The sequence below is a fragment of the Anarhichas minor genome, unplaced genomic scaffold (genome assembly GCF_050575085.1).
Source record: "Anarhichas minor isolate MPS153535 unplaced genomic scaffold, ASM5057508v1 ptg000009l, whole genome shotgun sequence".
NCBI classification, from domain to species: domain Eukaryota; kingdom Metazoa; phylum Chordata; class Actinopteri; order Perciformes; family Anarhichadidae; genus Anarhichas; species Anarhichas minor.
Genome location: NW_027466455.1, coordinates 1,436,603 through 1,463,606, shown reverse-complemented (window position 1 = coordinate 1,463,606; position 27,004 = coordinate 1,436,603). Strand labels below are relative to the sequence as shown.

Genomic DNA, 27,004 nt, shown 5'->3' with positions numbered 1-27,004 from the left:
AAAAAAAGTATAGTAAAACTATATAAATAAATGCGGTGATGATATTTCTGTTTACTTTAGAAGTTATTATACACTGTATGCTGTGATTCTGATCTGGGAAACATTAAAGACATTCATAGCCAGTCTGATGATTTTGTCTCTTTATTGATATCGTGAACAAAAGTAAGTATACAATTAATAAAGAAAAAAATGATATTTTGAATCATTTTAAAATGTAAATATGTGGAATTTGATAGAAAAAAGACATGTATTTAGAGTAGAAGAGACGACATGAACCTAAATATGTTGATATTTGGAACCAGATACTTAATTGAAATAAAAGCAAAGAGTTAAAAAATTGAGTAATAAAACAAAACATATTCTACTCAATTAGATAAGACAACTTACACCTATGCATGTTGACATTGACACTGAATGAGGGTTTAAAAGATTGGAATTGTAAATGTTTTGCATCATATACTTCACAAACGCTTTTTTTGTAAGATTCAATGATTCTGACTACAATTGTACATCAAACTTAATCTGATAAAACTGTCTTATGATAATACCACATAGACTATGTGAAGAGACTTAAAAAGATAAATAAAATAAATGTTAACTTTTAAAATTGGATATGTCACAGACAAAAAAAACCTTAATAAAAGAGATATGGCATTTAATCCACAGTGTACATCTTTTCACTGACAATACAATGACAATCATCTTCCACAAAAACATTTAAATCAAAGTCTGATCACTGACCACATCATATTAAACATAGATAAAGCAGATTATTGTTATTAAACATGTTAAATGTGATCTGAGCACTGCAGTGATTTTCTCATATTCTCCTATTGTAAGCCATTGTGGTGAAATACATCTGTGTACTTACAATATTGCAAGGTTACAAGGTTTTTATTTGTCATTGTACGACAGGGTTGCACAACACAATTTAGATTGTTTTCTCAATTCGCTGCATAGGAAAGAAAAAAAAACGATATTATATATGGAGGGTGGAGGATGAATGAAGGAGTCTAGCAGACAGAGGAAAGAAGCTGTTGTGAAGTCTGCTGGTTTGGCAGCTGAGCTGATACTTCTGTATCTCTCTCCAGACGGCAGCAGGGTGAACAGGTTGTGGCTGGGTGGGTTTTGTCTTTTAATGTTGTTTTAACTCTTCACAGACTCCTCTTCTCACCAATATCACTGACGCTCAGTAGATATGTGCCAATGATGTTCTGGGCGGTTTTAATCACCGGCTGTAGAGTCCTCCTGTCCTGTGCCGTGCACATCCTCTGCCAGTTTGTAATGTTTGCAGTCAGGATGTTTTCTATTGCTACTCCGTAAAAGTTGACAATAACCCGGCACAGGAATTTCATCTTCAACCTTGTCATCTTGTTATGTCACGTTACTATTTGTGATTCTCCTCTTTGTCGTATAAAACAAGTAAGATCTAAATATCCACTAGAGGATAATGAATATATATGAGGATGTGCACCTCTGTAACCACAAAGCATGTAGTCTCTCACTAGATGTTAGAGAGGCTTTCCTCTGCTTGCTTACGTGTGATCATTTTCCATGATGGAGGAATGTCAGCAGGCTTTGCAGTGAATGCTTCGGCAAACTGCTGGTTGAACTTTGCCAGTATGTATTTCCAGTAGTCTGATGCCTGAAGGCTTACATCTGGAGCAATTCTCCAGTCTGGGTAAATCTTTGTGTAATCCTTGTAGGGGTACCATTTACCATTTGTAGCAGCGCAGCAAAAACTCTGCCGACTGATCACAGAGGAAGAGCATATGTCGGTGACAAGTCTTTTTGTCTCATGCCACATGAATCTACCCAGAGCCTCTGGCCGATGTAGTGAAGTCTTGTGGTGATTGTGGACTTGTCCTTCTGTCTCACAAGGCGCTGCACAGAATGGACACTGTTTACCACATCCAATCAGTTTGGTGAAAAGCTCGTTCTGAGGATTCACATTTAATTTTTTTAGTTTAATTTGGATGTTTGTTTTTTTAAACTTCTCTCGAAGGACTTGTGCCATGTCCTTCACACACGCAGTCAGCCAGTGAGCAAACTGTTCCTGGTCGGCATTGTTCAGGATCATGAAAGCACCAAGAGCATCTTGGGAAATGACCAGTTTATCACCAAGTTCCTGACATACATTTTCAACAAATGAATTCAAGTTGCCTCTCTTTTCTGTTGCTTTGTTGACCGCTGTATTTATGCTCCTGATACTTGACCCAACATGTTCATCCTCTAAGTCAAACATCATAGACCCATTTGAGAAGTGTTCCACTATCTGGTTGAGTATCCATTTCTTTACATAGACTTCATAAGAGCAAATGTAGCTCCGATAGTTTTCAAAGTCATGATTTGATAGCAAATCCAGTAAAACTGAATACTGGAGGGACTTTCGTGTTCCGAACTTCTGCTTCTTCATTTCACCAATGATATCAGGACCCAAGGAACGGTAGACAAAGTCTTCGACTGCAGGCCTCAAGCAGCGATCCGTGAATTCTTCTGCCTTCTTCTGGCACTGGTCTCGTTCATGGAACACATCTTTAAAATCAGTGCGGAACTTTTTCTTGTTTTGGTTCAGACATCTGTAGGGATCATTCGCACGTATGAAATCCTCATGCAGTTTCTGAAACTGTCTGGCTGCAACTCCACAGATGTGCTGTTTCAGAGAAACTTCAAACTGGATCTCTATCTTGAGACTCTGATTGTTTTGCAGCCTGTCGTCAATCATGTGTAAGATCTCCTGGATGTAAGTGTCATGGTAATTGTTTTTTCTTTCCATTCTTTCAGTCACAAACTGTGTGCAACTTGCAATGATACAGTCAGCTAGGTTTTGTACAGCCTTTACGTGATTTTCAATGTTGAAGAGCTTGCTGACTTGGTGTTTAGCCCATTTGTAAAGTCCATCCGCTGGATATTTGAAAGGCACCAGTCCACACTCATCCAGACCATTTTGACTTAATAATTCACATGCATGACTCCCTTTGCGTGATACATTGTCTCTCAGGAAGCAGGACACATTTGTGATGACATTTGTGGTCTTTTGTTTGGAAAAGGAGAGTTCGTTTACTGTTTTTTCCCACATCTTATCAAATTCTGTGTCTAGCTCTTTGTCTTCCATCTTGACTTTCTTTTCCCGACATTCATCTATCAATGCACACACTCTCACTTCTAATTTTTTAGTGTGGTTCTCCTTGATTCTATCAAGCTCTGTCATCCCCTGTCTGATGTCAGCTGCTGCTGTGAGCTGATTAAACATGGAGCTCTCCATTTCTCGTCGAAGACTCTTTGCACTGTTTGCAAAGTCCTCTCTGTATCCTTCAACTAGATAGACATGACCCTCTGTTTGCTTGAAGTACTTTGCCAGATTTTCAAGAAGCGTTGTCTCCCATTTAGACAGCACTGTGCAAGCTTCACTTTTCAACTGTGTGACAAAATCGAACATGTCAGATGTCTCAGATTTCAGAGCAACTGTACCAAAGTTGTTAATCTTTGTTTCTGCATGTGTAACCCACGTGTACATTTCTTTTTTGAATTCCCATTCCCATTTGTTGAATTCTGTGCACAGCCTCATGTATGCATCAGCCACCAGGCTGTTTCTGAAGCTGAAGATGAAGTTTTCATGCTTCACTGCATTCCAAAGACTTTTCATCCACTCTCTAAACTCCAAGATATTGTTAGCAGATGATCCACAACTTTCCAACATTTGAATTATGTTCTTCTTGAGCTCATACACAGCTTCGCTGTACCCTGCATTGACTGGTGCCATTGGTGGGTTTCCGTTCCAGAGTCCAGGAATGTAGCAGTTCCCAGTGTCGGGACTGTACTCCATCACATCAGTGAAGCTCTTGTTCTCTTCTTTCTTTTCCATTTTGGCTGCTGCCTGGGTCATCTCGTCTAACTGTTGCAAGAGCAGTTTCCTGTCTCGCAAGTTGTTCTCATGGGCTGAAACGTCTGACACATTCTGGTGAACGAACTGACATTTGGGCTTTTTGCCCACCGCGCTCATCCTGAGGAAAGCATGCACAACTATTTGTAGGATGTCTTTCATATCTGTTGAATTCTCCATTGCAATATTGATGATGGTGATATCACTCAGCCCCACAACAAGTGTTGCAAGCTCATTGTCGTGCTCATGGCTATTGTCCAGTTGTGCAAGCTCTGGTGACTTTAAGCCCTCGGTGTCAATAATCACCATGTAGTCACAGTTGAGTACTTTTTTGACATCTTCATTGATTCTGATGAGCAACATAAAGGCACCTCGAGTGCATCGACCACTGCTGACTGCAAACTGCACTCCAAACATGGTGTTGAGGAGAGTGGACTTCCCTGTGCTCTGAACTCCAAGAACTGTGACTACCAGTATCTTGCTCTTAGGAGACATCAAGTCATTGAGCTGAGAAAGAATGTCACTAACCCATCTGAGAGGTATGTTGGATGCCTCTCCATCTACAAGCTCAAGGGGAAATCCATCAAGTAACAATTGTGCACATAGTTTGGGAAGATGCTGTAATTGTTGACGTGATGGGTCTCTTTCTGGAAGGGAAAGTGAAGCTTCATAGATCTGACCCATTTCACGGAAGAAGTGTTCAGTCCCCAATGAGCTGTTGGAAAGTTGTCTGTCAATGTCTTTGATTTCTTCTTTGTTTTCAGAATTTTTGCATTTTTCTTTGTACTGCTCCCTGAGATCAGACAATTTCTCTCGAGACACATTATCGAGGTTCATTCGCATCCATTTCAGGAAATAGCACCTCTCCATCCCTGGGCTTGATATTGCATTGATGAAACATGTCATTGCATTTGACATGTCGTAAGAGTTTTGTTTTTCTCTAAGTTTTGTTTTCTGTATCTGAAGATCACTTTTGTAGTCTTCTATTTTTTTAGACCCAACATTTCGAAGCCGAAATTCTTCCTTCTCTAAGCGAGTCAGTTTTTTCCATATTTGGCCTTGCAAGGGCAGCTGAGCTTCTTTGTATTCAAGGATATCTTGAATTTCAGCAGTGATGGCTTCTGCATTTTTCTTGGCAGTGTGGCACTCTGAAGAGTCTTCATCAACGCAGATCTCCAGTTGATGGGCAATGTCAGCCATCTGCTCAATTCCCATCTTCATCTTTGAGTTCTCAACTACATTGCTGACAGTTTTCCGCAATTTTTTGACAAAGTCTGCATCATTCATTTGTTTAGTCTTCAAAAGGATGTTGCTGTTAGTCAAGCCCAACTTGGTTGCTACGTTTTTTAGAGCATCTATACTGGAACGCTTGCTTTGACGGTTCCCAACCAAGAAGATCTGTGCCTTGTGGTGTTGGTTGGTAAGCAGCTCGCACTCAGAGTCCAAAGTGTCAAAGAACACAAAAACTGCTGCAGATGTTTGACACAAAAATGAAAATTGTGTTTCAAATGAAGCAATGTCCCCACGAAGGTTAGCTACAGCTACTGGCTCACTGAAGACATCCATGTTTTTGTTCCCACAAGGAAGGTACCAAGTGATTTCAACCAGTCCATTGGATATTCTCTTTGGACTGTCACCACACTCCATATCATGATGAACAAAGGTGTCATGGTACTGCTGAGAGTTGCTCAGAAGCTTATTGAGGATCTCTGACTTGGACAAGGAGCACTCACCCAGTCTCACAAAAGATATCATTGGAAGTTCAGAGAGAACAATTCTGTCTTCAATAAAGCCTTTGGATTCTGAGAGGGACTGAGTTCTGTACTTTTTAACAATGTCTCTCATGGCCCAAAGCATGAGTGTGCACTGCTTTGTGTCACAATTAGGAAGCAACAGAGGCACAGAAAACTGACACATAGACATTTTGAGTGCCATTTCCTGCCGTACAAAACCATCAGAACACAGAAAGAGGGCAGTGATTATGTCAAGGGGGTTTAGCATGTCACCTAAATGCAGATTGTCAAACAGATAATCAAAATCTAACTCGGCCTTTCCTGATGCAGCATCATCGTTTGACTCACATGCAGATGTACATTTTTCATTCCTAGCTGTGACATTAACCATCATCAGTTTCTTCAGAAAATACCATGGAAGATCTGAATTACACTTGGCAGGTTCATCAGTGATGGTCTTCTTGTCAATCTGAAGTATTGTGCTCAGGGATAGCTTCTTATGGTAGAGCTGCTCCAACCCCAGATCCTCCAATAAGGTCTCTAGTTGTGTCTCTGTGGATAAGAAGATGTTTGTTATTTCAAACCAATCAACCAACCAAGTGTTTCCACAAAACATACATCCAAAGTACATTGACACATAGAATGTATGCTGACATTTCCTGTTAGAGCTGCACAATGCACAACTTTGCACCCTGCCTTTGCATTCAAGCTGAAGGAAACTGAAAACCTCTAGAAAAATAGTTTTTTTGTTTGTCTTGTGTGCAATATAATAACTTGTGTGCAGGATTAAGATAAATGTGTTAATATGTGTGTTCATATGCGTGAATGTCTATATCCTGTTGGTCAGGTTGGCCTTGTATAGCAGCCTCTACCATCAGTGTATGAATGTGTTTGTCAATGAGTGAATGTTAACATGTGTCGTTTAAAGCGATTTGAATGGTCGGAAGACTAGAAAGGCGCTACATAAATGCAACAATAATGTTGTCGGCGGATATCACAAGTAAGATAAGAGTGTGACACGATATGAAACTTTTATTGAACTTAGTTTATTTTGTGTTTTTGCTCTTTATTTGGCAAATGAATTGCTCTCGAAATAGTGTGGGGAGGTAGAGAGAGAATCTGTGACTATAACTGAACAAAAGCATGATTTAAGAGTACAGCCTGACGGATACTGTATTCATGGGAATATTAGGGAGAAAATCTTTAACCTCAGCAAGATGGCCGCATGGTCGCTCTTCCCGAACACGGGTAGCGATGCTGCTCTGTAGCCGTATTTGAATGGCATGTAGCAGTGATCCGGAGTGTTTATTTTCTTTGTGGCTCTGTCAGCATGTTGATGCAAGTCAACCTTAATGTGCAACCTGTGCGCAGTGGAGCCACAAATGAAAGACACATGGGGGGCCTGCCTGCCGAGTGCTGGACTGAGTCATTTGTTAAGTTTGACGTTTTATGTTCCAAAATGCAAATGCTACTTTTTGTTGGTGTTTGTAAAGTGTCTGTTCAGAACACGGTGGCTTATGTTGTTAATGGTCATTTTTGTGCTGGTTTATAGTTTTATTCATTAGTGAGGTGGCTGTTAAATTTCATGACTCCAGCTGTATTTTGCCTTTGGTGACTAGTTACTGTCCACTCTATTGGACGATGTAGGATTAGATTTGCTAACAGCTGCTTCAGCCGGTTACTTTTTAACAGCAATAGATTATTTACACGTTAGCATCATATGTGTATTATTTACATGATATCAATATTTCATTTTTTTAATATCACATCATCGTCAATACAGCTATATCACGACACCTTTCATTCAAAGGAACTTTTTATTAGCTGTAAAAAAAACAATTTTAATGGAAAGTTGTTTGTTGTTTAGAAACTTTTTTATTTTGACAGTCATTTAAAAGTTGAACATTTATGTCACTAATCATTGTAATTCATAGGGAGGCAAACTGTTTTGTATTCTAAGGTTTAGCGAACTGTAACATGGAACAACCCATAAACATCTTTAATTTTCATTCCACATAACTTTTGTCAGCACTACTTAGAACTTATTTTGTTCTAAGCAAGATGTACAAGTTAAAATCGGCTATTATCTATTGAAACCAAATTGCACATAAAGCTTGCGTAACCGTAATTTGCAAAAAACACTAGGGATGTTCTGATCAAGTTTTTTTAAAGCAATCCTCTTGAGAGAAGACTTATCACTGTGTTGGAGTTGTTGGAACAGTCCACTCATGGTTTACATTGGTGCTACAGAGTGACACTTCTTTCATCTCAATCTTTGGCTGAATAAAAAAAATTGGCTTGCGGAGTGCACACAAACCTGACAAAAACCAAGTTTAATTTTGGTCTGATATTTAGTTACTTTGAGAATCAATGTAAATTAGTGGCAGCTGACAAAACCTGCTGACGGCATTGTTTGATATTTTAACCTTTAAAAGTGACGGTCAGTGCAGGCTACAAAGAAGGTCCATGTATCATCTGATCATTCAATTATTTCATTAAATCCGGAAAACAAAAAACGGAAGAACTGGTCAGAATTCAGATTGTTGTTTTAATTTTTTTTCCTGATATGTTGTATCGTGTCCCAAAGCGCTCTGTCTGTGTTGGTCTGCTCTGAAAGGACGGGTTGGAGAGCCTCTCCAGGTTCAGTTCAAATGCAGTTTTCAGCCGACAGTAACTTCAGAAGTGTGGCTTCATCATCAAACCTGCTGTGAATTCCACTCCTTACGTGACCCTCCTGATTGGAGTAAGTGACTCCAGGTGTGCTCAGGTCTACAGGTGGAGACTGATTACAGTTCAGTTTGTGACAGTTCTCATGAGACTGACCTGGCGCTCACATGTCTCCAGTCCTGCTTCCCTCATGCGTTACTGGTAACGTGAGTCTCTTTCTGGGCATTATATTGTTTGATAAATGCTGTTAGCATACATTTGATTACATAACTACCTCGTCATCGTATAGTTTGATATACTGTGTTGTCCTTAGATGTATGCTGTTGTTTCTTTAATTATACTGCAGAAAACCAGGAGTTGAATGGAGGTAATAAACGCTCAACTGTACTGAATGCATTCCAATGTCAAGAACTGTTTTGTTTATTTGAGGCTCTTTAGCGTATAATTATAACTACACCAGCACAGACACTAGAGAAAATCTACTCCAACACCAGATATCATGTAAATATGTGATTTTGATTCGGGATATATCAGTAAACAATGTATGGCCACATTTCAACTTCCACAGACTGACTGTAGTTTACATGTTCATTGATGATTTAAATAGATTTTACTTGGCAATTACAAATTTTCTTTTACTTACTTGTGTAGACAGACTTGCTATTGACATGACAGGCTGTCATCTTCACAGTGGGGCTTGGCCCAGTGGAAATAACAGCAATAATAATTTAATAATAATTGTTTTACTTATCGACTGCACATCATTTAGTGCCTTTCTGCTGAACAGTAGACTGTATAAAACTTACTTTTACCACACGTGCTGTGTTGACAGTCATCCTTGCTGTCAGACCACTGCTTTGATGGAGGGTCGTCTTCTCCTGCACGGTAAAGATCATCAGATGAATCTTCATCACCGACTCCCTTCATGAATGAGAAAATGGACATTTTCAGGTGTGATGAATCAACTCATAATCCCATACACATTAGTTAATAAGTATTATTAAGTATTTCCATTTCTTCTGGTTATAGATATACAAACAGGCTGTTTACCTCCATTGTGGGTACAGTATCAGTCACCCCACACTTGGTTTGGGATTATTCAAACAGCTTCTCACTGAAAGTAAAAAAGAGACAAGTATTGAAGGCTTTATTGCCCGAGTGCTGTAATAATATGCGGTAAAGTTTAAAACACCTTGCAGCCTTCTTGACTGCAATATGGACCAAAACCAGGAAGTCACTTCAAACCAGAGAACACTAAGCCCAACGAGAACCATAGCCTGTGGGTGCATTTCTACATTTGCTTATCATGTGCAGCGTCATGAGGGCTATGAATGTAAAGGATTTATGAAATTATAATCAAAACAATAACTTATACTGATCTGTCTTTAATCTTGTGTGTATGTTCTGAAAATGTATGACTTTGCTAAATCCTAGTGTAACTATGAACATCCCAAGTCTCTTAATTCCATCCCCGTCACTTGTGTCTTTTAAATTACATAACTCATCAAACCCGACACTCCGGAATTATCAGCCTCACGTGACTGAATGAAAATGATGATAAATTATGTAAAAAGTGTTTCGTCTCCAACTCTCTGACTTTAATTGTATCCATAATAAAAGTAATTGAGGGAAATATCAGATCATGAAAAGACAAATCTTTCTAATAAATGAAGAAATTAAAGTGTTTCACAGACAGACACGACGCAAGTTTCCACATAAATATATATTTACAAACGCAGAAGAATAAATCCAAAAGAGGTCAACAAACTACAAGTAGCCTACAGATCGGATCTAACCGGATCTAACTGTTTCATTGACTTCCTGTGTCATTTTCGAAGGTGGCTGAAAACTGTCCGACTGGACTGCAGTTTTTTGTCAACAACCCCTGCGCAGTTTATTACCTATATGTCCTCTAATCTCTCCCCCTCTCGCCTCTCCCCGCAGCACGTATCGTGTTTATATCGTGAGGCGCTTCATTTTTTTTACACCTCCAATGGAATGAATAGTCTAATATATTGTAGTTAAAACAAGGAGTGGCTGAATAGCTCGACATCCGCTCATCGGTGAAAGTCAAAAGATTTGGGTTGATCGGTCAAAAACAAAATCCATAACGTATCATGCCAACATCTGAGGCTGCAACGTGTCACGTTTGAAAGAGTTTACAGTGGAAGCTATTCAAGCTGTTTCTCGACAGTTTTTCAGGTCCTCTCATTCGGCACATAACGGCAAAACAAAAGTATAGAGCGACCTACCTTTTATAGAAGAGAAGTGGCCATGTCAAAATGACAACCTTTCTATGCAGAAGTTTCTTCTCGGTGCAGCATTTCAAGGAGCGTGTCCTGTACACAGCGAGCCCGCGTGTGCAAATGCGCCCCTGCAGACCTCTTCTCTTTATTCTGGGGAAAGGTACTTTCACTTTCGCTTTCCAGCTTCATGATCATGTGGTTTCTCGGAATCAAAGGTTCATAGAGTAAACTGCATTATGAAACATAGGCAGCACATTTACACGTTTTTTTTATCATAAAAAATGTCAGGAATAAATTCAATTACATTTCACATGAGCAACATTCCACATTGATTGCTTTTATAAATTAAATGCCAATTTGATGATCAGCTGTTTAAGTTTCAGACTCAATTCTATAATTGAGTATTAAACTGTATAAGTTTGCTCTAAGCATGTGAACCTTATTTAACACGATCACTCTCTTGGAACTGGCAGCAGCATGAGTTACACTTTGTTTGTGTCTCGTTGTCCTTCCTCATGTTTCTTCATGAGGCAGGATTTCCTCTCCTTGGCCACCCACACGCCCTTATGAGGAAACAAAAACTACCCAGAGAAAAGTATCCTTCCTTCTTGACCTGATGTATTTTACAGTTGATGGATGCAGTCAGTTTTCCCTTTATGTGTTGTAGAAAGAGGTCTATCCAGATGTTTAGCTTTTTTCCTGTTGAAGAGGACTGTGTTCTTGGCAACAGTTGGCTCAGTACCACTTTTACTTGGGCAGTACAAGCAGAGCGATGGGGAGAGGGGAGTCTTGCAGTCTAGTATTCGGGTCAGTTTATCAGTGAGTCAAAGGTTTTGTGCAGGTGGACGGGGCAGATTGCGTTCATGGACGTAATCATCTAAGGTGGTGTCATTGAGAAAGCTTCTGAACAGATTTTGGTCCAAGAGTCATTATCTAGTGCTACAGATAAATCTATTTCCCATTCAGTGATAGAGAGAGAGATTCAGAGTCACATCGGAGTTGTATCAGGTGATGTGAGCTTGACTAATTCTTCTTGTGTGGATGGTTGAAGATAGTTATGTTTGAAGTTAACCTTATGAACACTACCAAGTAGTGATATTTAGTGTTTTTTTGTCCTTAAGGAATTCACGATTATTCCATAGTTGTGCTGTACAGTATCCATAGTAATATTTGAAAGCACTCGTAGTGTTTCATGGAGGAGCTGATAAATGGGGGGATGAGATATCTGGTTCTTTGATTTGTTGGTGTTCAATTAAAAATGATTCGGCCCCACTGTAAATGTTACATGCCTTCATCTAGTTTATTTCATCGATTTTAATGTGTAATTGAATCCTACGTTTTTTTTAATTGATCTCAAAATGTACTGCGCTCGTTTAAAATTAGTTAATTCCATTCAGGTAAAAGTAATGAGACTCTGAAGCAACTTTATGAAATGTACATAGTAGTATAGCGTCTCAGTTTGAAGACCTCAAGAACAGCCTGGAATATTTAGATTTAGAATAGAATTTAAAATAGTGCTATCTCCCTACACCTTCAGACCTCTGACATTTCATGAAAATAAAGTCACAATTTAGTAATGTTCTTTAGTTAAAGAGAGCAGTCCATTAAGAGAATGTATAATGAAGTCAGTGTATTTTTTTAAGGTCACCATAAGTCCTATAAGTATTCTAGACATTGTTTTGTAATTATTGATGTTTTGAGGGATATTTCAACAACTGTAATTATTTTTATACAGGCGACACGTGCTTTCAACCCTTAAAGGGCTGCCATTCTCCAGGCATCCACTTGAGGAAGATGATGGACATCTCATTCTGAAGTATATGGTAAGTCAATGTAACTGCATATGCCAGCCACATGTACTGTTTTGTATTACAGAAAATATTTTATGATCCTAATATCACTAATAGTTACAACAAGTCATTGCGACAGCACAAAGAACTCAGTTCACACCTGTTGAATAGGTATAGAAAATGTCTGTGATTTTTAGTAACGAAAACAATGCTGATTTAACCTCATACTCGACTGTTGTCTGTATGTAATTAAATATATAACATAAACACTTTTTTCTTTTTTCTCATATTCTCTTTCAGTATACAGGACATCAAGGAGACGACATCCTGAGAGACATGAAGATATCCACCATGTGAATACATGTCAACAACGAGGGTGGAGAAGCTGGACGTTATGATGACATTGACATGAATGCTGAAGGAGTAATCATTCTGGACAACATTGGATCCGTAGCCCGAGCTCCTTACAATGAGGCCAGGAGTCACCTATGCACTGAGCACGTGAATTCATTCAGAAAGTGCTCTTGTTTTCCCTCAAAGTACTTTGACCAAAGAACAAAATCAGTGCTGGACTGGTGGATTTCTTCAGCCGTTCATGTGAACTCTGTTAAGCTGCATTATTATTTCTGGTTTGGAGGTGACTGAGAACATTTACTATAATGTGAAATGCAGCTTAAAAAGATGTTGCAAGCTGAAAAACGTGTGTTGGACTGTTTATTAACACTAGTGTGAACCCTGGACATAGGGGCTTGTTTTTGAGACATTGGGTATTGTATTCACTCAATGCATCCTTTTGATGTACGTGTTCGCTGTCTTGCAGCTATGGTACTGGTGCATTGTTTTTTTTGTTATTAATGGCACTGTTAAGTAAATGTCCTATAAGTCTTACTTACTGTAAGTAAAAGTGTTGTCAGCAAGTATTCTCATAAAAATTTACATTTACTGCACAATCAAAAGTATTGTGCAGTAAATGCACAATAGAGCGTTAGTTTCTTTTCAGATGAATAGAAACTAACTCTTTCAGACAAATATAGTTAAAAATACAATATTTACGTCTGAGATGTATGGAGGAGAAGTGGAAAGTAGCAGAACATAGAAATACTCATGTAAATTACAAGTACCTTATATTTTTACAGAAGTACAATACTTGAGTAAATGTACTTATTTACATTGCTGGTAATGAAGATAATAAAGTTGTAAAAAGTGAGTATTTTGTTTGCTTCATTTGTGTAAACGTGGAATGTATTGAAAGTTAAGATACTAGTAATAACTAAAAATGTTTAACTAGATCAAACTTAATTTTAGTTTGTAGAAATTAAACCATTACATTGATCTGAATCTACAAAAACAAAAAAGGTAAATAGTAATTGAGGTTACAGAATACATTTGAGTATACTGAACATGAACATAGTGAGTAAACTTAACTCAAAATAGTTATGAAGGTAAAGTTATGAATATAAATTAAGTAAAGTCAACTTAAAATATATATCTGGATTTAGATACATTTATGTCGTGCAACACCTTACCTAAAAAAACATTAAGTAAATCCAACACAACAATTATTTCAGTGTAGGGATAGCATTTGTTTGTTTCAAAGTTTTATTTTTCCAGTTAAACAGTAATGAGTAGTGTTGTGGAGGATGGGTGGACTGGAATCATTTGAAAAAGATAGTGTATTTTCCTCTTGGTGACTGCAATTCTTCCAGTTATGAAGATTAATGGATTCATTAATCTGTCTTTGTCATCTTCAGTTGTTTGAAGAAGTGGGTTAAACTTAAATGCACTAGCTCTGACAGCTTGGGGGGAATCTGTGTCTTATGGTGCCCATGTGAAGGTAAGGATGGGTGATAACAGGGCTACCAGTTTCCAGCTCTCTTTTTGGAGAGTGGCAATAGTGTTGATGTGTAGTTTGAGATTTTAGAGACTCTTCTGAATAGTTTCATGGTTTCTGGTAGTGAGACTTGTGGGTTCTGTTAAGTGCTGAACGACTCTCCGAGTCCAAATTCATGTAGAATGTCAAATTAAAGCATCACAAGCTTTTTCTGCATCTATCTGGTGGATGAACTTCCACACGAGACTCATTCCCTAATATTCACATCCTTACTGTTCATGCAAAATACATGATTTTGTCTGATGGGGTTGTGAGGATAACAACGTTAATGTCAAACATGACAACATAACTTATAAAGGTGTTCATAACTGTAATTCAATTGTTTTATTATGTGATCAGAGAAAGCATGCTTTCTTCTCATATGGGGACAAACTTTTTTATCATATTATTTAGTGTGTTACAACCAAGAATGGTAAAAGGTTTCAAATACAAGACGCCAGACAACAAACGTGCACATGATATTTTATTATAACAGGGTAGAAATCAAAGATTGAAGATTCTACAATAGGAGTTATTTACTAACTTTACATTACATTTACATTTGAGTGCAACGTCTCAACTGTTGGATGGATTGAAATTTGATACATGTTCCCCTCAGGTTGAATTGGAATAACTTTGGTGAACCCTTTCATTCTCACCCTGCACCATCATCAGGTTGAAATTTCAGTTTGTCCAATACATAGATTTATTACTACATATTTTCAAAACTAATGACATTCCAATCAGCCTCAACCTTCACCCTAATAACACATTTACAGCATCCTAATGTGCTAAACTGAGGTGGCGAACACAGTAAACATTACACTTTCTATACATCAGCATTTTAGCATCGTCACTGTGAGCGTGGTAGCATGCTACCTTTAGCATTTAGCTAAAAGCCTGATTACAGCCTCACAGAGCTGCTAGCTTGGCTGCAGATTCTTACGGTGTGTTCAGACAGAATGCATGCTCGCTTTCTGTCGAAACCTTTAGTCCTGATTCATTTTTTATTAAATTCAGAAACCCAGCACTTGAGATTTAACATTAAAGACAATAACCACTCTGCGATTTTGTCCCTTTATTGAATCAGTTAACAGAAGTAAATAAAGTATCCATGTTGACAACATATGGAATGAATGATCTTTTAATTCCTTTAAAAATGTAAACATGTGGAATCAGATACTTCACAGTAACAAAAACAAGATGGTACATTCTGAGTGACCAAAAATATCACATATTATACTTAACTTGACTCAAAAACAAACACACAATATTCAACTTAAAGAATGAAATATTTGACACGAGTACTTCTGCTTAGACATGACTTTCTCTAATGTGTACATGTTGACAATACCACATACACGATAGACTGAATGATTCAAAAATGTAAAGATAACATGAAAATAAATATAAATATTTTGGATCAAATGCTGTACTTAATTGAAGTTAACTGAGTTAGGAAAAGTGCATACTATACTCAATTAGATAATATAGAAAACTTACACCTACATGTTGACCTTAAGAATGAATCATGTTTTAAATCATTTAAATTGTAAATGTTTTGCAGAATTGAAAGTGTCCCCAACATTTTTAAAGATTTTCTCTTGTTTCTGTTGCAACCTGTACTCACAGTATCTTCAACCTTGTCATCTTGTTATGTCCTGTTCCTATTTGTGATTCTCCTCTGAATCATATAAAACAAGTAAGATCTAAATATCCACGAGAGGATAGTGAATATATGAGGATGTGCACCTCTGTAACCACAAAGCATGTAGTCTCTCACTTGGTGTTAAAGGAGACTTTGATGCTTTCCTCTGCTTGCTTACGTGCGATACGTTTCCATGTTGCAGGAATGTCAGCAGGCTTTGCATTGAATGCTTCGGCAAACTGCTGGTTGAACTTTGCCAGTACGTATTTCCAGTAGTCTGATGCCTGAAGGCTTGCATCTGGAACAATTCTCCAGTCTGGGAAAATGTTTGCGTAATGCTTGTAGGGATACCATTCACCATTTGTAGCAGTGCAGCGAAAACGGTTGTCACTGATCACAGAGGAAGAGCATACGTCAGTGACAAGTTCTTTTGTCGTATGCGACCTGAATCTACCCAGAGCCTGTGGCCGATGTAGTGAAGTCCAGTGCTGAGTGTGGACTTTTCCTCCTGCCTCACAAGGCGCTGCGCAGAATGGACACTGTTTACCACATCCAATCAGTTCAGTGAAAAGCTCGTTCTGAGGATTCACATTTAATTTTTGTAGTTTCATTTGGATGTTTGTTTTTTTAAATCTAACTCGAAGGTCTTGTGCCATGTCCTTCACACACTCAGTCAGCCAGTGAGCAAACTGTTCCTGGTCGGCATTGTTCAGGATCATAAAAGCACCAAGAGCATCTTGGGAAATGACCAGTTTATCACCAAGTTCCTGACACACATTTTGAATGAATGACTTCAAGTTGCCACTCTTTTCTGTTTTAGCTTTGTTGACAGCATCATTTATGCTCCTGATACTTGACTGAACATGTTGATCCTCAAACTCAAACATCGTAGAACCATTTGAGAAGCGTTCCACTATTTGCTTGAGTATCCAGTTCTTTACATACTCTTCATAAGAGCAAATGTAGCTCAGATAGTTTTCAAAGTCATCCTCTGATAGCAAATCCAGTAAAACTGAATACTGGAAGAACATTCGTGTGCTGAATGTCTGGTTTGTCAGCATTTCACCAATGATATCAGGACCCAAGGAACGGTAGACAAAGTCTTCGACTGCAGGCCTCAAGCAGCGATCCGTGAATTCTTCTGCCTTCTTTTGGCACTGGTCTCGTTCGTGGAACACATCTTTAAAATCAGTGTGAAACTTTTCCTTGTTTTGGTTCAGACATCTGTACGGATCATTCGCACGTATTAAATCCTCATGCAGTTTCTGAAACTGTCTGGCTGCAACTCCACAGATGTGCTGTTTCAGAGAAACTTCAAACTGGATCTCTATCTTGAGACTCTGATTGTTTTGCAGCCTCTCGTCAATCATGTGTAAGATCTCCTGGATGTAAGTGTCATGGTAATTGTTTTTTCTTTCCATTCTTTCAGTCACAAACTGTGTGCAATTTGTAATGATACAGTCAGCTAGGTTTTGTAAAGCCATTACGTGATCTTCAATGTTGAAGAGCTGGCTGGCTTTGTGTTTAAACTGTTTGTAAAATCCTTCTGCTGTATATTTGAAAGGCACCAGTCCACACTCATCCAGACTGTTTTGACTTAATAATTCACATGCATGACTCCCTTTTTGTGATACATTGTCTCTCAGGTAGTGGGACACATTTGTGATGACATTTGTGGCCTTTTGTTTAGAAAAGGAGAGTTTATTTACTGTTTCTTTCCACATCTTATCAAATTCTATGTCTAGCTCTTTGTCTGCCATCTTGACTTTTTTTTCCCGACATTTGTCTATCAATGCACATACTCTCTCTTCTAATTGTTTAGTGTGGTTCTCCTTGATTCTATCAAGTTCTGCCATCCCCTGTCTGATGTCAGCTGCTGATGTGAGCTGATTAAACACAGAGCTCTCCATTTCTCGTCGGAGACTCTTTGCACTGTTTGCAAAGTCCTCTCTGAAACCTTCAACTAGATAGACATGACCCTCTGTTTGCTTGAAGTACTTTGCCAGATTTTCAAGAAGCTTTGTCTCCCATTTATACAGCACTGTGCAAGCTTCACTTTTCAACTGTGTGAGAAGTTGTCTCATGTCAGATATCTCAGATTTCACAGCAACTGTACCAAAGTTGTTAATCCTTGTTTCTGCATGTGTAACCCACGTGTACATTTCATTTTTGAATTCCCATTCCCATTTGTTGAATTCTGTGCACAGCCTCATGTATGCATCAGCCACCAGGCTGTTTCTGAAGCTGAAGATGAAGTTTTCATGCTTCACTGCATTCCAAAGACTTTTCATCCACTCTCTAAACTCCAAGATATTATTAGCAGATGATTCACAACTTCCCAAAACTTGGATTATGTTCTTCTTGAGCTCATACACAGCTTCGCTGTACCCTGCATTGACTGGTGCCATTGGTGGGTTTCCGTTCCAGAGTCCAGGAATGTAGCAGTTCCCAGTGTCTGGACTGTACTCCATCACATCAGTGAAGCTCTTGTTCTCCTCTTTCTTTTCCATTTTGGCTGCTGCCTGGGTCATCTCGTCTAACTGTTGCAAGAGCAGTTTCCTGTTTCGTAAGTTCTTGTCATGGGCTGAAACGTCTGACACATTCTGGTAAACGAACTGACATTTGGGTTTTTTGCCCACCTCTTTCATCCTGAGGAAAGCATGCACAACTATTTGTAGGATGTCTTTCATTTCTGTTGAATTCTCCATTGCAATATTGATGATGGTGATATCACTCAGCCCCACAACAAGTGTTGCAAGCTCATTGTCGTGCTCATGGCTATTGTCCAGTTGTGCAAGCTCTGGTGACTTTAAGCCCTCGGTGTCAATGATCACCATGAAGTCACAGTTGAGTACTTTTTTAACATCTTCATTGATTCTGATGAGCAACATAAAGGCACCTCGAGTGCATCGACCACTGCTGACTGCAAACTGCACTCCAAACATGGTGTTGAGGAGAGTGGACTTCCCTGTGCTCTGAACTCCAAGAACTGTGACTACCAGTATCTTGCTCTTAGGAGACATCAAGTCATTGAGCTGAGAAAGAACGTCACTAACCCATCTGAGAGGTATGTTGGATGCCTCTCCATCTACAAGCTCAAGGGGAAATCCATCAAGTAACAATTGAGCACATAGTTTGGGAAGATGCTGTAATTGTTGACGTGATGGGTCTCTTTCTGGAAGGGAAAGTGAAGCTTCATAGATCTGACCCATTTCACGGAAGAAGTGTTCAGTCCCCAATGAGCTGTTGGAAAGTTGTCTGTCAATGTCTTTGATTTCTTCTTTGTTTTCAGAATTTTTGCATTTTTCTTTGTACTGCTCCCTGAGATCAGACAATTTCCCTCGGGACACGTTATCGAGGTTCATTCGCATCCATTTCAGGAAATAGCACCTCTCCATCCCTGGGCTTGATATTGCATTGATGAAACATATCATTGCAATTGACATGTCGTAAGAATTTTGTTTTACTCTAAGTTTTGTTTTCTGTATCTGAAGATCACTTTTGTAGTCTTCTATTTTGTCAGACCCGACATTTCGAAGCCGAAATTCTTCCTTCTCTAAGCGAGTCAGTTCCTTCCATATTTGGCCTTGCAAGGGCAGCTGAGCTTTTTTGTATTGAAGGATATGTGGAATTTCAGCAGTGATGGCATCTGCATTTTTCTTGGCAGTCTGGCACTCTGGAGAGTCTTCATCAACGCAGATCTCCAGTTCATGGGCAATGTCAGCCATCTGCTCAATTCCCATCTCCATCTTTGAGTTCTCAACTACATTGCTGACAGTTTTCCGCAATTTTTTGACAAAGTCTGCATCATTCATTTGTTTAGTCTTCAGAAGGATGTTGCTCTTAGTCAAGCCCTGCTTGGTTGCTACCTTTTTTAGAGCATCTATACTGGAGCGCTTGCTTTGATGGTTCCCAACCAAGAAGATCTGTGCCTTGTGGTGTTGGTTGGTAAGCAGCTCGCACTCAGAGTCCAAAGTGTCAAAGAACACAAAAACTGCTGCAGATGTCTGACACAAAAAAGAAAATTGTTTTTCAAATGAAGCAATGTCCCCACGAAGGTTAGCTACAGCTACTGGCTCACTGAAGACATCCATGTTTTTGTTCCCACAAGGAAGGTACCAAGTGATTTCAACCAGTCCATTGGATATTCTCCTTGGACTGTCACCACAGTCCATATCACGATGAACAAAGGTGTCATGGTACTGCTGAGAATTGCTCAGAAGCTTATTGAGGATCTCTGACTTGGACAAGGAGCACTCACCCAGTCTCACAAAAGATATCATTGGAAGTTCAGAGAGAACAATTCTGTCTTCAATAAAGCCTTTGGATTCTGAGAGGGACTGAGGTCTGTACTTTTTAACAATGTCTCTCATGGCCCAAAGCATGAGTGTGCACTGATTTGTGTCACAATTAGGAAGCAACAGAGGCACAGAAAACTGACACATAGACATTTTGAGTGCCATTTCCTGCCGTACAAAACCATCAGAACACAGAAAGAGGGCAGTGATTATGTCAAGGGGGTTTAGCATGTCACCTAAATGCAGATTGTCAAACAGATCATCAAAATCTAACTCTGTCTTTCCTGATGCAGCATCAACGTTTGACTCACATGCAGATGTACATTTTGCATTCCTAGCTGTCACATTAACCATCATCAGTTTCTTTAGGAAGTACCATGGAAGATCTGAATTACACTTGGCAGGTTCATCAGTGATGGTCTTCTTGTCAATCTGAAGTAATGTGCTCAGGGATAGCTTCTCAGGGTAGAGCTGCTCCAACCCCAGATCCTCCAATAAGGTCTCTAGTTGTTTCTCTGTGGATAAGAAGATGTTTGTTATTTCAAACCAATCCAACAACCAAGTGTTTCCACAAAACACTTTTTCCCCGGGCGCCTGTCATTGGCAGCCCACTGCTCCCTATATATACAGGGAGGGGTCAAATGCAGAGAATAATTTCCCCACTGTGGGACTAACAAAGGAATGTTTCTTTTTCTTCTTCAAAACATACATCCAAAGTACATTGACACATAGAATGTATGCTGACATTTCTGATAAAGCTGCACAATGCACAACTTTGCACCCTGCCTTTGCATTCAAGCTGAAAATAAATGCAAACCTCTAGAAAAATAGTTTTTTGTTTGTCTTGTGTGCAATATAATAACTTGTGTGCAGGATTAACATAAAGTAATATCTTGTTTGAGCTTCGGGGTTCCATAATAGTCCACTGTTCATCTCTGTACAAACTTAAGTTTCACATAATGTATATTAACATAAGGTTAAATTTCTACCAACAATTCACACTGAATTGTTCAAATTGAATCTAGTAAATTGTTTTCATAATATTCAGTGTCTTGTGTCTAAAATCTAAAGCCCTCCCAACAGAAATCCAAGTAGTTGATGTGAAAGCACCAAATTATACAAATAGACAAATAATTTAACTTTTGTTGCACAGCAGCAAGGGCCTAAAAGTAACGTGTCAGTTTGGTAATTAGTCTGCCCGAAATTTTAGAGATCCCTGATCACGTTTTTGTTTCTGCCAATACTAGTTGCTGATCATTGATGATTCATATTGTTGTTTGATTATAGCAGCTGGTCAACAAGTCTCCGGACTAAATTTGTTTGCCACCGTCCCAAAAAACATTAATTGATTTAATTAATTGTATTGTATTATAAGCTGCTTAGAGCTAGTGTAAACAGGTCATAATTCATCTCTAATATCTATGTTGCTGTGAAAACGTCTCCTTCAAACAACTGGATTTATTGAAGTTTCTTACCAAAAGTATATTTTATGAGATTACATGCAACACATCATGATAACGTTATAATTTATCTTCGCCCAATACTCATTTTTACCGAACAATTCACAAATGCAGCAGGCACAGCCCAGTCCCAGTTACAATGTGCATTATTGACCTTTAAGAATATTCAACCACCTCCAACCAATCGGGGCGAGTTAGGGGTGGCACAGCGTGCTATCCATGAATACAAGGGATACGAATGAGCGTGTCGTGCTTTCCAACCATGGTGCAGAGATGCACTGTCTCGATCTTGCTGGGCAGGTGGCCCCTTGTATAGCAGCCTCTACCATCAGTGTATGAATGTGTGTGTGAATGAGTGAATGTTAACGTGTAGTATAAAGCGATTTGAATGGTCGGAAGACTAGAAAGGTGCAACAATAATGTTGTCGGCGGATATCACAAGTAAGATAAGAGAATGACACTATATGAAACTTTTATTGGACTTTTTATTGAACTTAGTTTATTTTGTGTTTTTGCTAGTTAACGCGATAATAATGCGTTAACGCATTAATTAATTAACTATTATTATTTTGAAACTCCGTTGCTCACTGGCAGTGGTGGAGGGAGGCTTCGGCAGACTACCTTGGATGCAGCGTGTGGGAGAAGTATAGATAAACAAAAGCAAGACAAGCTAAGAAATGCCACAGCGAAGTGGATAGATACAAACTGCAGGCCGACTAGTGTTGTGGAAGATGTCGGTCTGAGGAACGTTCTCAAGCTGCGTTCGCGTCGCGTTTGGTGTGAACGCAGCTTTAGGATCGCAACGAATGACGGCACATATGAGCCTCAAGACGCACCATCACAAGAAGAATACACGAGTTGTATGAAAAGGAGAGGACTACAAAAGCGACGGCGCTACAACGTGCACCAGCTGTTGCTCTCACTGGAGACTACTGGACATCGCTGGGTAACCATCATCACCTCAGAGTTACAGCATTATATGGATGAACAGTAGAGCTGCATCCACATGCTCTGACTGTCATGAAAACAGAATAACATTTTATTCATGTTGCACAGCAATGGAACGTTTCAAATAAAGTCAGCACACTTAGCACAGATTGTGCAAGAAATATAACTGCTACTGTGTAAAGGGAATACTGCTGTTAAAAAGCGATCCTCTTGAGAGAAGACTTATCACTGTGTTGGAGTTGTTGGAACAGTCCACTCATGGTTTACATTGGTGCTACAGAGTGACACTTCTTTCATCTCAATCTTTGGCTGAATAAAAAAAATTGGCTTGCGGAGTGCACACAAACCTGACAACAGCAAGTTTAATTTTGGTCTGATATTTAGTTACTCTGAGAATCAATGTAAATTAGCGGCAGCTGATAAAACCTGCTGACGGCAGTGTTTGATATTTTAACCTTTAAAAGTGACGGTCAGTGCAGGCTACAAAGAAGGTCCATGTATCATCTGATCATTCAATTATTTCATTAAATCCGGAAAACAAAAAACGGAAGAACAGGTCAGAATTCAGATTGTTGTTTTTCATTTTTTTCCCTGATATGTTGTATCGTGTCCCAAAGCGCTCTGTCTGTGTCGGTCTGTTCTGAAAGGACGGGTTGGAGAGCCTCTCCAGGTTCAGTTCAAATGCAGTTTTCAACCTGCAGTAACTTCAGAAGTGTGGCTTCATCATCAAACCTGCTGTGAATTCCACTCCTTACGTTACCCTCCTGATTGGAGTAAGTGACTCCAGGTGTGCTCAGGTCTACAGGTGGAGACTGATTACAGTTCAGTTTGTGACAGTTCTCATGAGACTGACCTGGCGCTCACATGTCCCTGGTCCTGCTTCCCTCGTGCGTTACTGGCAACGTGAGCCTCTTTCTGGCTATTATATGCTGTTAGCATACATTTGATTACATAACTACCTCATCATCGTATAGTTTGATATACTGTGTTGTCCTTAGATGTATGCTGTTGTTTCTTTAATTATACTGCAGAAAATCAGGAGTTGAATGGAGGTAATAAATGGTCAACTATACTGAATGCATTCCAATGTCAAGAACTCTGTTTTTTTTTTTATTTGATATTTGAGTCTCTTTAGTGTATAACTATAACTACACCAGCACAGACACGAGAGAAAATCTACTCCAACACCAGATATCATGTAAATATGTGATTTTGATTCGGGATATATCAGTAAACAATGTATGGCCACATTTCAATGTCCACAGACTGACTGTAGTTTACATGTTCATTGATGATTTCAATAGATTTTACTTGGCAATTACAAATTATTTTCTTTTACTTACTTGTGTAGACATACTTGCTATTGACATGACAGGCTGTCATCTTCACAGTGGGGCTTGGCCCAGTGGAAATAACAGCAATAATAATTTAATAAATAATTGTTTTACTTGTGGACTGCACATCATTTAGTGCCTTTCTGCTGAACAGTAGACTGTATAAAACTGACCTTTAACACACGTGCTGTGTTGACCCTTGCTGTCGGACCACTGCTTGTCGTCTTCTCCTGCACGGTAACCGACTCCCTTCATGAATAAGAAAATGGCCATTTTCAGGTGTGTTGAATCAATTTATAATCCCATACACATTAGTTAATAAGATAGTATTTCCATTTTCTTTTCTTCTTGTTGTAGATATACAAACAGGCTGTTTACCTCCATTGTGGGTACAGTGTCAGTCCCCCCCACACTTGGTTCGGGATTATTCAAACAGCTTCTCACTGAAAGTAAAAAAGAGACAAGTATTGAAGGCTTTATTGCCCGAGTGCTGTAATAATATGCGGTAAAGTTTAAAACACCTCGCAGCCTTCTTGACTGCAGTATGGACCAAAACCAGGAAGTCACTTCAAACCAGAAAACACTAAGCCCAACGAGAACCATAGCCTGTGGGTGCATTTCTACATTTGCTTATCATGTGCAGCGTCATGAGGGGTATGAATGTAAAGGATTTATGAAATTATAATCAAAACAATAACTTGTACTAATCAGTCTTTAATCTTGTGTGTATGGTCTGAAAATGTACGACTTTGGTAAATCCTAGTGTAACTATGAACATCCCAAGTCTCTTAATTCCATCCCCGTCACTTGCGTCTTTTAAATTACATAACTCATCAAACCCGATACTCAGGAATTATCAGCCTCACGTGACTGAATGAAAATGATGATAAATTATGTAAAAAGTGTTTGGTCTCCAACTCTCTGACTTTAATTTTTTCCATAATAAAAGTAATTGAGGAAAATATCAGATCATGAAAAGATAAATCTTTCTAATAAATGAAGAAATCAAAGTGTTTCACAGACAGACACAACGCAAGTTTCCACATAAATATATATTTACAAACGCAGAAGAATAAATCCAGAAGAGGTCAACAAACTACAGATCGGATCTAACCGGATGTAACTGTTTCATTGACTTCCTGTGTCATTTTCGAAGGTGGCTGAAAACTGTCCGACTGGACTGCAGTTTTTTGTCAACAACCCCTGCGCAGTTTATTACCTATATGTCGTCTAATCTCTTCCCCCCCCCCCCCCCCCCCCCCCCCCCTCTCTCGCCTCTCCCCGCAGCACGTATCGTGTTTATATCGAGAGGCGCTTCATTTTTTTTACACCTCCAATGTAATGAATAGTCTAATATATTGTAGTTAAAACAAGGAGTGGCTGAAGAGCTCGACATCCGCTCATCGGTGAAAGTCAAAAGATTCGGGTTGATCGGTCAAAAACAAAATCCATAACGTATCATGCCAGCATCTGCACAGGCTGAGGCTGCAACGTGTCACGTTTGAAAGAGTTTACAGTGGAAGCTATTCAAGCTGTGTTTCTCGACCAGTTTTTCAGGTCCTCTCATTCGGCACATAACGGCAAAACAAAAGCATAGAGCGACCTAGCTGTTATAGAAGAGAAGTGGCCATGTCAAAATAACAACCTTTCTATGCAGAAGTTTCTTCTCGGTGCAGCATTTCAAGGTCTGTGTCCTGTACTCAGCCCGCATGTGCAATTGCTCCCCTGCAGACCTCTTCTCTTTATTCTGGGGGAGATACTTTCACTTTCGCTTTCATGATCATGTGGTTTCTGGATCATGTGCTTTCTCGGGGTCAAAGATTTCTTCAGACTTTTTCAGTTGTTTTCCCTGCTGTGCTGCACAATTGACACTTTGTTGGGAAATCAATGTTAATCAATTAAATAATCTCTTCAAGGAGTTGAATAGAGAGACAGGTTTAGGTGGGCTGTGTCTCAGAGTTTAGCTTAATGATGCCTTATTTCTTTGATTTAAGAACTTTGCTTTTTGATAAGTTATTTCAGACATATTTAAATGTTTCCTAAAGCTATTGGGATTAGATTTTTAGTTTTGTGTGCTGTCACTCGTTGCTTCTGGTTGGATGAATATGAGATTATTTTCCACCGGATTACTGTTGTTGCACTTTCATAGCGTAATATTAGTTAGTTATAGAGAGTTGTTTATGTCCATAAAGGATGCCCACTCTCTCCTAAAAATATGTCAGTCTTGGCCTTTCAGCGATGAAATAGTCCACGTCCACTTCTTGAGAGGCAAAGTATATACCGCCATCTGGAGGCTTGTTTAGGGAACTGCTTACTGTGGAGATGTAAGGAGATGGTAGCATGATCACTCATTATAATTGAGAGAATTGAGGAATCTGTTATGTCTTTGAGATTTCTAAACAAGAGAAGTAGTGAAAAATATGAAAATAATTTACTGTTGAAAATGGATTGCCATGTCCTGCTTACTGATCCACGTCGGTCTATTGCTGGGTTGAGATCTGTGTTAAAATCCCTCCCAATGATAATCTGTGACATTACCTAAAGATGTAAAGATATGCTATGGACAGATTAATACTCTTAATTCATGTATATAATAGATCTGCTGGCTAGGTTAGAAATGGAAATATCAGTTTATGTGATTTTCCTGTGAATCAAAAACCTCTTTTTCTTGAATAATATTAGACAATTTTACTGAATTCTGATGACTTACAGTTCGGCACGTGTGTTCCTTGAAGTAGGCATATGTCTGGATTCAATTTATTTAGATTATCAAATATTTACTTTTAGTTCTATTTTATTGCTTGAACTTATTTTGATTTAAAATATTTTATATGATTTTATAGGTTATCTTTTCTGTGCATGAAGCATAGAAGGGGCTACAATTGCATTGCATTCAGCAAAATTCTAATTGTAGATTTTTTTCTTAGCATTAATATTGTTATTATTAATAGTGCCAAGTTGTGGTAGCCTATACTTCGATATCTGGCAGAATACAAACAGATAAATCCCTCCTTTAGAGATGACAAATCTGAATCCTAAATTATTTTTAAACTCCTGTCAGACTTTTGACGAGAGACGTTACAATGTAGCGCCCATAGGTGGCGACAGCCTCGTGTCACTTCTGTTT

The 27,004-nt window shown here is 38.9% G+C and overlaps 1 protein-coding gene and 1 long non-coding RNA gene across 5 annotated transcripts; one reads left to right on the top strand and one right to left on the bottom strand.

Annotated features, from left to right (window-relative positions):
* Positions 1-281: 281 nt before the first annotated feature.
* LOC142946014 (up-regulator of cell proliferation-like) lies at positions 282-25,627 on the bottom strand. Of its 4 annotated transcripts, none has more exons than XM_076086993.1 (4): positions 25,523-25,622; positions 24,256-24,320; positions 9,090-9,204; positions 282-6,168 (listed from the first exon to the last, which is right to left on the bottom strand). In XM_076086993.1, exons 2-4 carry the CDS (start codon positions 24,259-24,261, stop codon positions 1,505-1,507), a joined length of 4,785 nt encoding a protein of 1,594 aa, XP_075943108.1. In that variant the 5' UTR covers positions 24,262-24,320; positions 25,523-25,622; the 3' UTR covers positions 282-1,504. The 4 variants fall into 4 exon arrangements, with proteins under 4 accessions (XP_075943108.1, XP_075943107.1, XP_075943106.1 ...); XM_076086992.1 differs by lacking the exon at positions 25,523-25,622 and adding an exon at positions 25,481-25,505; XM_076086991.1 differs by lacking the exons at positions 24,256-24,320; positions 25,523-25,622 and adding exons at positions 9,334-9,397; positions 10,536-10,670.
* Positions 10,656-13,517, top strand: LOC142946017 (uncharacterized). The gene is made up of 3 exons (XR_012952977.1): positions 10,656-10,689; positions 12,265-12,352; positions 12,620-13,517. It is a non-coding gene; the product is annotated as an uncharacterized LOC142946017 (long non-coding RNA).
* Positions 25,628-27,004: the final 1,377 nt, after the last annotated feature.